Below are 13,162 nucleotides of genomic sequence, written 5' to 3'. Positions count from 1 at the left end.
CCACAGCTTCTCTGGGCACCCTGTTCCAGGGCCTCCCCACCCTCACCAGGATCTTGGGACAGAGGTGGGAAGGCTGGTGCAGAGCGGTGCTGTGCTGTGGAGGGACTGTTCCTGAGATTCTGGTGGTAGAGTGGATACTGAAACTCCTTAATAATTAAAAGGCTTCATGAAATGCAGCCCATGACACCCCGATGGAGCTGTTGTTATTATTTTTAGAGAGAACCATAGATGGCAGCTGTCCCAGCTCTTTCTAATACTCGTGATTTCCTGAAATCCCCCCTCCCCCCTCTTTTTTTTTTTTTTTTTGCAGGAGCCTCGATGTCTGGATTGGATTCAATGATTTTGCAAGCTCTGGAGCGCAGCAGAGAGGGGAAGGATTTAATCTGGAGAGCTGTCAGAACTGGCTGCCAGGAGAACCCCATCCCTCCAACGCTGACCACTGCGTGCGGATGGGCCCGACGGGCCAGTGCAACACGGACCTGTGCATGGCCAAGCACAGCTACGTCTGCGAGTACAAGCCACAAGGTGGGCTCTGCTTGCCCTGCTGGCACCGAGGGTGGGCTGGTGTCCCCTCACTGGCACTGCCATGGAAAAAGAGGCATGCACGGAGAGGCTCATCCAGGCCATCGCCAAAAAACAAGTGTGACTTGCAACAGTATTCCCAAACCCAACTTCCAGAAAGCCAACTTTAGCCCAAAAGGAAGAGTTTGGTTTATTCCAATCTTTGCCATGAGAAGGAGAGAGAGGAGCAAAGGTCTAAGGCAAAGCACTGGAAATAGCTTTTCCCTCTTATTTGAGCAGTCTTGGCTGCTGCCAGGATCTGAGGCCATGGTGCTGCCTTGGTGGCCCAGTGTCCTTCATTGTGTAATCTGGGAGATGCTGGGGTGGCTCAAAAGATGATGAGGTGAGGTGTGATGTGGTGTGTGCTCTCCGGGTTTATGGGTGTGCAGCTTCCCAAACCTTCTACACCGGTGTAGGGAGTAAGAAAAAGAAGTAGAATGGATGTGAAACGGGGCAGAAGATTTAGGGAAGAAGGAAAAGCCATGGCCAGAGAGGCCACTGGCCTGGTCAGGGGGGCAGCAGCCCAGTCCCCAGAGAGCCACAAGTGTTTGCCACTGCTGGAAACCAGCTGGTCACAGCCACATTTCCCACAAAGTCCAGGGGCACAGGGAGGATGAGGAATGCTCAGAAATTCCTTGTGCTCAGAAATTCCAAGCAAATCATTAGTTGTTGGAAGGGAGAATTACTTGCACAGTTCCTAGAAGTCAAAATTGCTGAACATTGCAAATGAAAATGTTATTTGTGCTGGATGAGAAAGAAATCAAGACACCTATAAGGAGAAGGAAGGTACAGGATTATAGAGCTGCTCCTCCAGTACAGCTGGACAGACTCCTGAGTGGTCCAAGCCCTGCTGCAGCTTCACAGGGTGGAGGGAATGGCCTCAGGCCTTGCTGAGTCTCATGGGCTTTGTTCAAATATTTCCTTTGTAAACAGGAGTTCTCCTAAATGCCGAAAACTTCTTTGAGGGAGACGCTGTGTTCGCCACACACGAGGCCGTGAGGAACGTGAGTGAAGCTGTGCCGGCAGCTCCATGGCAGGCTGAGGAGGTGAGAGGGTTTTTCTCATCCTGCTGCTGCCCAGGGATCCCTGGGGACATGGGCAGGTGAGAGCTGTGCATGTTCTGCAGGTGCTGGAGTTCCCGGAGCTGGTGTTCAGGCACCAGGGATTTCTCACTGCCCTGGAGTTTGTGACACAGGAGCTACACCAGCCTGTCCAAGTGAGGTTCCGGCTGCACAGACCGATGGATGGGGAAGGTGAGGCTTCTCCTCGACACTTGTGGGATTGTTGGAGGTGACACCATCAAACTGGGTCTGGCCTTGTGGCCCCTCTGGTCCTCTGACCTTAAACACTCAGAGATTTGGTTCTTTTTTTTGAGATTAAAGTGCAGGATCAACAAGTAGGGTTGGAAAGTCTTGGAGAAGTGGTTATCCTGGAGAAAATAATAGAGGGAGAAATGTCTCTAAATGCATGAGGAGAATGTGAGTGTAAGGACCATGTGTAGAAGCTCATTAATCTTCTGAGCTGTACTTTTTACTTTGTGAAAACTCATGTCAAATGGGAATGTGTTCTGGTCCATCTGGCCCCACGGGTTAACAAGGAAGAACATTTTCCTGAGCCCATTCTTCTTGATGGATGAGATAATCTAAAAAGCCATTTACTCCTTGTACAACAGCCCAACAGTCACAGTTTTGGCAACAATTAATTCTGCAGCAGAATGTTTGTTGTAGCTGTAGGGTTGGCTGGTTACAAAAGGATCTTTTTTGACACTGACAAGCTGATACTTTGACATGGAAACATTAACTTCAGAAAAGTTGCTTAATGTGTTTTCAATGTCAAGGCCAGCTCTTGCTTTCACTTGGACTTGCTTTTGCTGGAGCACAGATCCTTTCAGAGTGCAAATTGGTATGTTCTCACTGGAAAAGAGACAGCTTTGGCTTTAATGATCTTGGTGGATTTTTGCAGTAAAACTGGACCCTTACATAGCACCAGGATGTGCTGCAGTTGCAGCTTTTACTAAGAATGGAGCCATCATCAAAGTGGAAAAAATGGTGAATTTGGAGCAAAGAAGTGCATTAGTAGTGTAACTCATCAGAGTGGTGATCACTGATTTCTCTTTCACTACTTCCAGACTACCAGGAGGAAAACAATGCTACAGAACCATTCCCCAGCGCTCAGGATGACGGGAACTGGACCCTGCTGGAATGTCCTCCTGGTTTCCAGTGGTGTCCTTTGACGAATTTGTGCTCATCCCACAACAACTGCTGCAATGGGACTGAGTGTGCTAACAGTTCCTTTGGCATCAGCCCTGCCCCTGGGTCCCTGCAGCCCAACGACAGCCAGCCCAGCTATGAACTCCTCAAGGAATTCCTCTTTACAGTACCAGCTGGCCCCTCTTCCCAGTATCAGGTCAGTGTTTACTGCTGTAACCAGTGAGTAAGTGGGGCAGTTTTCTCCTGAGGGCTTTGGGTAAGTTTGGGTTGTTCCCCTTTGGCAGATGGAGCCACTGAAGTCCATTGGAATGTGCCCAGTGTCACATGGGCCATGGTTTCCCTGTAGTCCCCTGTGCCAAGCACAGTTGGTCAGAAGGGTCAAAAGCAGTTGGCACAGGTTGCCCAGAGAAGCTGTGGCTGCCCCTGGATCCCTGGAAGTGTCCAAGGTCAGGTTGGTCAGGGCTTAGAGCAACCTGGGATAGTGGAAGGTGTTTCTGCCCATGGCCAGGGATGGAACAGGATGGGCTTTAAGCTCCTTTCCCACCCAGACCATTCCATGATTCCATGAAAAGGCTGTGCAGATTCCATGGGCTGTTCCTGTGGCATTAACACAGTGGAGATGGAGTATAAAGCTGATTTCTGTGTTGGCACATTTGATTCAGAGAGGCCAAGGAGGGTGGAGTGCTGAAAGGTCTCCCCGTGCTGTGTTGGAATCTGCACCATTTCTGTTGGTTCCCACCTGGCAGGAAATCCAGCATTTTGCCTGGGCAGAAGTTGAGGGTGAATGCTCTTAACGTGAGGCATTAATCCAAGAATGTCTCCTCTCTCTGCAGGTCACATTCAGAAAAGAAAACATCTTTGTCAGGGCTGGGGATGTTTTCAGTATCCAGCACAATGCAAGCTCGGGGTCGTTCCTCCAGTGCCACCCCAGTGCCACCTCTGTGTACAGAAGGAACTCCTCCGAGTGGGCATCGGGCCCGTCCGACGGCTCCGTGGATCCCCCCAGGACAAACAGCACCGTGTGCTCTGTCTGGGTGCGCTACGCCGAGGAGCAGCTGGTGCCAGTGCTCAGCCCCCACAACGCAGGGCTGGAGCACCCCGGTCACTACACGGTCCGAGCCAGCGTGGACAACGGGGTCTTCAGTGCCAACCTCTCCTGCAGCTTCCAGGTGGCCTCCCGGGTGTCCGGCCTGCGCGTCATCCACCCCGCCCCCCAGGGCTCCAGGGTGTACCTGCCCACCAACCACACCACGCTCGTGGTCAAGCTGTCCTCGGGGGTCAACGCCACTGCCAGCTGGCTGGGGGACAACCGCACTGTGCCCTTCGTGGCGACCTGTCCGGCGGCCGTGGCCCTGCTGTGTGCCAGGGAGACCAACGACACCTGGTTTGCTGTGGTGCAGCTGGGTGGCCTCGGGGAGGGCGTCAGCACCCACGTGCTCGTTGCGGAGAACGTGGTGAGCTCCCAGAACATCACGGTCACGGTGAAGGTGGAGGAGCCCATCCGCGGGCTGAGGGCCACCCCCGACCCCGAGAGCAGAGTGTTGGTGAACACACGGGTGGTGAGTGTTGGCTGCTGCTCTGAACCTATCCCTCGTGGGTTTAGCCCTCGCCTGTAGCTGTCAGGGGTGTGTTTGGCTCGGGGGTGGTGGGGTAGGGGAGCACTGCTTGCTGCTAAGCTGCCAGGCCGTGCTGCCCGCACTGCTGCAGACACAGCATGTGGCACCAGCGCTGCTGCTCTCCAGCAGGAAGGCAGCTCAGCTGCACATCCCCTTGGACCCCCCGAGGTAAGACAGTGCCTCCTGCAAGAGAATACTGTCTGTCCAGTTTCCCGGGACACCAGGGGTGTTAGGAAAGGCCAGTATTTACCTTGTTTTGCCTTGTTGAGGTAGTCGGTCCTTGAGGTGTTTAGATTTGCTCTGCTAAATCCTTACATCAGCTGGATGAAGCTGTAAAAATGTTTCGCCCCTCCAAGTCTTCGAGTTCCTCTGGTGTTTGCAGTCTTGTTTTCTCCAGTCCCCCATCCCCAGAGCTACAGCCCTGGGAAGCTGCTCAGTAACTGCCCCAAATGCTCTGTACAAGCTCTGGCTGCTTCTGGCAGATCCTGTGCCTGCACCTCTCAGTCTCACCCTTCCTGCTGCCACAGGCTGCTCAGGAGGCACTGCTGGAGTGAGGGACCTGCCCTGTCCAACCCCTTCAGCCTTTGGGTCAGGCACCATCCCTGGACGAGGGTCAGAGGCTCAGCTTACAGGTGTAGCTAAAGCCAGGCTGTTTCTGCAGAGATTTCAGAAGGTTTTTTAGTTAGCAAGAGAGACCTGATCACAGGAGCGGAGTGCTGGGCTGTGGGAGCAGGGAGTGTGGGGTCTGCTCCCAGCTCTGCTGGGGATTTATGAAGTCAGGGTCTGCATTTCTCCATCAGCAGCAGAGCCACAGATGATCTGTCACCTCTTTGCCATGCTCTGAGGGCACTGCAGGTGTGGGGGCCTCCCAGTCTGGCTCTGCTTCCTCTCCAGTTTAACTGGAGATCTCCTGGGAAGTGCTGGGAATGCTTTTCTCTTGCACTAGTGTGAAATGTTCTCGTGCCTTTCAGAGCTACATCCCTGTGATGGAGGCTGGGTCAGATGTGACTTTCCGATGGACAGTAGATGATAAGCCATCTTTCACTTTTTACAATGTTGTCTTCAACGTTATCTACCAAAGCCCAGCTGTGTACAAGCTTTCGGTAAGCCAAGGCCTTTCCCATGATACCATTTCACCCCTGGGTTTCCATCTCATCCCACAGACTCCTCAGGAAAGGCAGCAGGGAGAGAAGGCAGAGTTGAGTTGAGGTTTTCACTGTGCTCGTCTGCTATTTCTCACTGAGCTGCTCTTGCAAATGCAAATAGTTTCTTCCACTCTTACATTACTTCGCTGTGTTCCTCCTCTTTGCTTTCTCCTCTTTTCTCCAAGTTCCCCTTTCTGTTCATGGAGTGTCTGTGTTTCCTCCTCCTCTCTAGCAGGAATTAGCAGGGAGCCCCTGCCCTGGCAGACAGGAGATCTGGATTCAGAACCTGGAAGAGGCAGGATGCATCATAAGACTTCCATAGGCAGGACAAAGCTTCTCCCACGAGCTCCTGTGTTCTCTGTCCTGTTCTCTTTCTCCTGATGCAGACTGGAATGCTGGGTTTCGCCATGACCCCAGAAGGATGGAGCAGAGTCTGGGCCAAGGGAGGTGTCTCTTGTGGACCAGGAATATCTCTGGCCAGAATATCTTTGTGTGTCATGCCCTGCAGAGTTTGCTCTGGTCCAAGGTGCTGGATCTGCTCTCAGGGTGACTCGGCTTCCTGAGCAGACACCAGCCCAGCCCCAAGGCCACGCTCGCACTAATTTGCTTGGTGCAGCACTAATTTGCTGGGTGAAGCACTGTGCTGAGGGCCTGGGCTGCTTTCACTTACAGAGCTGCCAAGGTGCCATTAGCCTGGGGGGCTCTGGGTTTGGTGCAGCAGATCCACAGAAGCCTAGACACGAGCTTCTCTTACCTGCTGGGGTGGGAGGTCTGTTCCAGTGGGTTTGAAGGATCCCTCTGCCAGCAGCTCAGCTCTCCTGCAGGTGAGAAGGGGAAGATGCTTTGTCAGTGTTACATGCCTAGAAGATCTTGAGGGTTCTGCTCTACTTCTGTCATGTCTCTTCAGTCCCTTGTGTCCCTTTCCCTCGTCTGCCCAGCCTTGCTCTCCCTCTCTGTGCCCACCACACTGGGATCCTGGAGCTGCACTTCGTGTGCTTGGTTTTATGAGCCTCTCCCATCCCCGCTGTGCTTGAAGCCACTTTTCTGCCACCGTCCTGAGGAAATTGGATGGCTCTTGTCCCGTTGGGGCAGCAGGTGCCTGTGCTCAGCAGCTGGAGCTGCAGGGCACATTGGAGCAGGCAAAGGGGCAGCTGGCAAGTTCAGAGCCAGAGGAGCCTCAGGATGAGAAACTCCTCGTCCTCTTGCTGTAGCACCAGTCCTTCCTTGGACTGGCTGTAGTGGTGAAGATGTGGCTACTCTCTCTGCCCTGACCTGCTTACCTACCTGGTGGTGCTTCTTCAGTCCAGAAAAGCCCCACTCAGAGGGTGATCCCCACAACGGGTCCCAAACCCATTCTTTGTCCCACTGTCCTTCCCAGCTCACCGCCTCCAACCACGTCAGCAACTTCACAGTCAACTACAACGTGACGGTGGAGATGATGAACAGGATGAAGAACCTGAGCGTGGTGGGCATCCTGCCAGTGCTGCCCCAGAACAGCAGCGTGGAGCTCAGCGCCAGGGTTCACGTGGACTCGGCTGTGGAGGCTCTGTTCCTGTGAGTCCTTTGCTGCTTGCCCAAACTTAAGATCTTTCTGTGCACATCTGACCTTGCCTGCACTGTTTCTCTTCCCAGGGCCAGCTGATCCATCTCAGCTGCTCTTTAGTTAGTGTGAAATCCCTGTGAGTGGGGGCCAGTCACATATCTGTCATTCAGGCTGAAATCCTTTTCTTTTAAAGTGTTACAACACTGCTTTAATTTGGGTTCTTCCTCTTCTTCCCAGTGCTGTGCTCCTCTCAGCACAGCTACTGCTTTGATACTTCACATTCTGCTTCCTATGTTTTTTTTTGAAAACCCAGCCCTGACCTGAAAGGGTTCCTCTGGGATTTCCATGATTCTCCTGTTGTGCAGTGTAACATGGTTTGCCTGTTTCTCCAGGTGGGATTTTGGAGATGGTGTCCAGGAGACATATCTGTTCAAACCTCCCTACAACAAGTCTTTCCTTGTTCCTGATCCCAATGTCCATGAGGTTGTCATTGAGCACAACGTTTCACACATCTACCAAGACCCAGGTATGCTCAACAAAGTTCTTTGGGGAAGAAGGGGCTCAGGCATTTTTGGTGTGAGGGGTGTATGAGGCACCTTCCAATAAAACCAGAGCTTGGAAGTCATTGCCTCGTTCCTGAGCAAACAGCAGTTGCCATCCTCTATAACTCCATTTCCCGGGGAAGTTTGGCCACTCTGTAAGAAGCAGGTCCACCACACACAGCCCCTTTTTGGGCAGTCTCAGCAGAAGGATGAGGGAGGGGCAGGCAAGCACCAGGCCGGTGGGAGGGGTGGGCAGCAGGGAGGGTCTGTTCTGTGGGTGAGCAGAAAGAAAATCTTTTCTCTCTACCTGTTGGACTGGCTCCTTTCTTGGTGTTTGATCCCCACACACATGACCTGCTGTAATTCCTGCTGGTCCTGGGCTAGAGCAGGGCAGCCCAGGGTGTGCACAGCACAGGAGCAGAGTGTCCCCTGCAGCCCTGTCACACCCCCCACAGCACTGAGAAGCTGTTGACAGGCATGTCCTCACACTGCCCTTGTTCTGCTCTCTCCCAATGCAGGAGAATATGCCCTGATGGTTGTTGTGTCCAACCAGTATGAGAACCTCACCCACCTGAGCCCAGTTCACGTCCACAGTTACCTGATCGATGTGAAGGTGGAGGCAGAGGAGGATGTTTTGGTTGTGGGCCGGCTGGTCACCTTCCGAGCCACTCCTCTGCCGTCCCCGTATGGCGTCGTGTACACGTGGGACTTCGGGGACGGGTCCTCCCTGCTCACGGAGATCCAGCCCACCGTGACCTACAGCTACCCCCGCAGAGGGGTGTACAACGTCACCGTGACAGCCAACAACACCGTGAGCAGCGTGGAGACCGTGGAGTGCTACCAGGTGTTTGAGGAGATAACGGGGCTCCGCGTTTCCGCGGACGAGGCCACAGAGCTGGGAGCAGCCGTCACCATTAACGCTTCTGTGCAGACTGGGGACAGCATCACCTGGACATTTGACATGGGGGACGGGACAGTGCTGAGGAGTCAGGTGCCAGTGGTGGAACACGTGTACATAAAGGACATCAACTGCACCGTGAACGTGACAGCTGTGAATCCTGTGAACTCTGTCTCCCAGGTGGTTCCTGTCCGGATATTTGTCCTGGAAGTACTCAGAATAGAGCCCACTTCTTGCATCCTGGAGCACCCGGATGTGCAGCTCACTGCCTACGTGACAGGGAATCCTGAGGAGTACGTCTTTGACTGGACTTTTGGAGATGGCTCGTCCAATGTCACAGTCAGTGGGGACCCTGTGGTGATGCACAACTTCACCCGGAGCGGGACGTTCCCGCTGTCCCTGACCCTCTCCAGCAGCTTTAACAAGGCTCACTATTTCACCAGTGTCTGTGTGGAGCCGGAGATCCTCAATGTCACCCTCCTGCCTTCCGAGCACTTCGTGAGGCTCGGGGAAGAGACCACCTTCCAGGTCAGTGCCGTGCCTCCCTACCAGTACCGCTACCGCTGGAATTTTGGCAACAACGAATCCACCAGGTCAAGTGGGACTGAAGTGACCTACACCTACAAGAACACAGGGGTCTTCCTGGTCACGGTGACCGTCTCCAACAATGTCTCTTTCAACAATGACACGGCATTTGTGGAGGTCCAGGAGCCAGTTGGGGTTGCAAAGATTGAATATAACGGGACAGATGTTCTGGAGGTGAACCAGATCTACCTGTTCTCTGCCAGCATGAATGGAACCAAAGTGAGTTACTGCTGGGACTTTGGGGATGGCACTGTCCAGCCTGGGCAAGTGGCCACCCACTCCTACAACAGCACAGGCCACTACAGCATTACAGTGATGGGGCAGAACGATGTGAGCTCCAACGAGACTGCCATCGACATCACCGTGAAACGGCGTCTCTTTGGCCTGACCGTCAATGCCAGCAGGACAGTGGTGCCACTGAATGGCTCCGTGAGCTTTGTAGCCACGCTGGTGGCTGGCACAGCCATCCGCTACTCGTGGATCCTCTGCGATCGCTGCACTCCTATCCAAGGCTCCTCCACCATTTCCTACACCTTCCGCTCTGTGGGCACATTCAACGTCATTGTGACGGCAGAGAACAAGATCAGCTCGCTGCAGGACAGCATCTACGTCTACGTCCTGGAGCAGATTGAGGGCCTGCAGGTGGCCAGCAGTGACCTGGTGGAGGACATGTATTTCCCAACTAACAAAACACTCCATTTGCAGGCTGTGGTGAGAGAGGGCACAAACATCTCCTACAGCTGGGTGGTCCAACGGGATGGCAATGCTGTGCAGACCTTCACTGGGAAAACCTTCCCCTTGAGCATCCTGGAAGCTGGGAACTACACTGTCTACCTGAAGGCCACCAACATGCTGGGCTGTGCCACTGCTAACAGGACACTGGAGTTCATTGAAAGCCTTGGTGTCCTAAAGCCCTTCGCCTTCCCCAACCCAGCTGCTATTAATGCCTCTGTGAATATAAGTACCACCATAACCAGTGGCACTGGCATCACGTACGTGTGGTACCTGGAGGACGGCTCCTCTCCTGTCACCTCTGAACCCTTTATTATACACTCCTTCCAAAGCCCTGGAATGATTGAGGTCATCGTTGGAGCAGAAAACAAGCTGAATTCAACCAATGCCACAGTTTCTGTCTGTGTGGAGGAGGTCATCGAGGGGCTGAGTATAGGGACAGCAGAGCTGGACTGTAGGTATGTCTCCTCAGGCTCCACAGTGGTCTTTGAGGGGGAGCTGCAGAGGGGGACTGAAGTGACGTGGCTGTGGGAGGTGCCAAATGGCACATTGAGTGGCCAGTCCGTGGCAGTCACGTTCCCCACGGCAGGGTTGTACACGGTCCATCTGAACGCATCCAACGACATAAGCTGGGCTCTGGCCAGCAGGAACATCTCGGTGCTGGACAGGATTCAAGGTCTGGAAGTCGTCGCCAGCAAGAAGGTGTTGGAGCCAGGGGAACAGGTCACGTTTGAGATCAGGATGCTGTCAGGTACCTCTGTGAGTTACCTGGTGAGCATTAGTGGGGACTACTCCGTGGTGCTCAACAGCTCCAGGTACACCCATGAGTTCACCAAGAGCGGTGATTATCTGGTAACTGTGACTGTGCAGAACCAGATCAGCATTGCCCACGCCCAGGTGCTCATCTCTGTCCTGGAGCCCATCCAGGACATCAGGCTCCTGAACTGCTGCGAGGAGGGCATTCCCACGGGCACGGAGAAGAGCTTCAGTGCCCGCGTGGGGAGCGGCTCCCGCGTGTCCTTCTCCTGGCAGTTCTGCCTGTGGAAAGAGCGAGGCCGGTCCGTGGTTGCTGCATCAGGAGAGAGCGTTTCCTACACTCCAGAAGCTGCAGGGCTGCTGGAGATCCACCTCATTGCCTTCAATGACTTGGGAAGGATCAACATCACCAGAACCATCCAGGTGCAAGACCCCATAGTCCAGGTGTCCCTCAGTGCCACCAATGTCTTTGTCAACAGGACGGCCCTGTTTGAAGCCACAGTGGTGCCCAGCAGCAGGAGCGTTGAGTTCTTGTGGAGCTTTGGGGATGGCTCTTCCACTCAAACCACCAGGGTTGCAGTGGCCAACTATTCTTACCTGAGCCCCGGGGATTACCTGGTGGAGGTGAATGCCACCAATCTCATCAGCTTCTTCATAGCCCAGCTCACGGTCACCGTCAAAGTCCTGGAGTGCGAGGAGCCTGAGGTGGAGTTGGCCCTGCCACCGCAGGTGGTTATGAAGAGATCCCAGAGGAACTATCTGGAGGCACAGATTGACCTCCGAGGGTGCATCAAGTACCAGACAGAGCACCTGTGGGAGATCTACCGAGCACCCAGCTGCATGAACTTGGATGACTCTAGCAGGATCCGGCTGCCGAATGTCGACGTGAACAGGCCCCAGCTGGTTATCCCGAAGCTTGGCCTGGAAGTTGGGAACTATTGCTTCATGTTTATTGTCTCCTTTGGAGACACCCCGCTGTCCAAAAGCATCTTTGCCAATGTGACTGTGATCCCGAGTAAGCTAGTCCCAATCATTGACGGGGGGTCATACCGTGTATGGTCCAACACTCAGGACTTAATCTTGGATGGGGAGAAATCCTATGACCCAAACTTGGATGACGGGGAGCAGACCCCATTGTTATACGAGTGGTCCTGCACATCCTCCTCCAAGGTAAGAGCAGCACTGCACAGCCAGAGTGACCATTTTGGAGCTCCAGCTCCACCACAAACCTGTCTGGGGTGAAGTGATGTCGAGAGAAGCTTTTGTGAGCATCTTTAACAGAGCTGCTCTAGAAGGAGGGTTGCAAAGGTTGAGTTCCCAGCTTGGGATGATGATACAGAAATTAGTGTGAGGAGTGGTGCAGTGCAGTGTCCCTGGGCAAGGCAGAAGGGCTGGCTCTGGAAGTGGAGGCATTGGCATTGCTGCTTCCCTGGCATTTGGCCTCTGGTTCCCAGTGTCAGTGCTGCTGTTTCCATGTGCTGAGGGAGTTAAGGAGCTGCTGATGCAGTCTGGGAGCTCAGGGCTCTGGTCCCTCTCCCATTAACAGTTAAATGTCTCTAATGCCATCATGGGACAAAGTTAGACTTCGGAGAGGTCAAGTGACCACCCCTTGTGGTCACAAGCAGGTCACTGTCCTCACGTGCTGAAGTGGTCTGACCCTGCACTGATGGAAGAGCAAGGGAGAACTCCTGGCAAATCCTGATGGGAATCCACCTCAGGACCATTTTTGATTGAATGAGGAACTCTTTTCTTTGTACAATGTCATGTTTTCTAGCTTTGTCTCAAAATAGCAAATGTGAAGTGTATGGGGATTGGACCTGTTGGTTTAACATGAGCTTTTTGTGTTGCTTGGCAATGTTTATAAGGTATTTAATGAAGAATTAATTGCTGTAAACTACAAATTTGAAACTCAGATGAAATACAGGAGTATTCTAGCTACTGTTTACTAACCTGAAGAGTAGGATAATGTGTGTCCACACATGCCCTGTTTTCCCCACCCCAATGGTGGCACTGCACAGCAAGGTCTGTGGCAGTGACTCTGTGTGGACCTGAATGTTTTGGCTGTGGACTAACCCGATGTGCACCCGTACCAAGGAGGGTTTGAAAGTTCTTTTCTCCTTGCAAGCAGAGCTCGGCTGCAGGGTGCTCTCTGAATTTCAGTGCCAAGGAAGGAATTGTCACAATATCCAAAGCTCTATTAGAAGCAGATGTGGAGTACACGTTCGACCTCACCATCAGGAAGGAGGGGATGAGTCCCGAGGCCACCAACCAAACCGTGCGTACCACACACAGCTGTCACCTTCTCTCCTTGGCACAGCCACCTCTAAGGCACAGAGTCATGGGATGGTTGGGTTGGAAGGGACCTGAAAGATCATCCAGTTCCACCTCCTGCCATGGGCAAGGACACCTTCCACTATCCCACGTTGCTCCAAGCCCTGTCCAACCTGGCCTTGGACACTCCCAGGGATCATGGGGCAGCCACAGCTTCTCTGGGCAGCCTGTGCCAGGGCCTCCCCACCCTCACAGGGAAAAACTAGTCCCTTTTCCCAAGGAAGTTTCTATAGGAGAAAGGAC

At 53.4% G+C, this 13,162-nt stretch overlaps 1 protein-coding gene across 2 annotated transcripts in view; it reads left to right on the top strand.

The window, feature by feature from the left end:
- PKD1 (polycystin 1, transient receptor potential channel interacting) overlaps window positions 1-13,162 on the top strand; it is a 79,807-nt gene that overhangs the window by 39,630 nt on the left and 27,015 nt on the right. For both annotated transcript variants that reach the window (XM_032125741.1, XM_032125740.1), the window contains exons 7-16: window positions 311-525; window positions 1,495-1,607; window positions 1,688-1,814; window positions 2,690-2,967; window positions 3,605-4,330; window positions 5,359-5,490; window positions 6,911-7,086; window positions 7,468-7,601; window positions 8,136-11,758; window positions 12,717-12,863. In XM_032125741.1, coding sequence (XP_031981632.1) covers window positions 311-525; window positions 1,495-1,607; window positions 1,688-1,814; window positions 2,690-2,967; window positions 3,605-4,330; window positions 5,359-5,490; window positions 6,911-7,086; window positions 7,468-7,601; window positions 8,136-11,758; window positions 12,717-12,863 — 5,671 coding nt within the window. The remainder of the gene's footprint in view (window positions 1-310; window positions 526-1,494; window positions 1,608-1,687; window positions 1,815-2,689; window positions 2,968-3,604; window positions 4,331-5,358; window positions 5,491-6,910; window positions 7,087-7,467; window positions 7,602-8,135; window positions 11,759-12,716; window positions 12,864-13,162) is intronic.

This window comes from Corvus moneduloides, chromosome 16, assembly GCF_009650955.1.
Source record: "Corvus moneduloides isolate bCorMon1 chromosome 16, bCorMon1.pri, whole genome shotgun sequence".
NCBI lineage: Eukaryota > Metazoa > Chordata > Aves > Passeriformes > Corvidae > Corvus > Corvus moneduloides.
The sequence above is the reverse complement of the archived record's forward strand: the minus strand, read 5'-3'. Positions and strand labels throughout refer to the sequence as shown.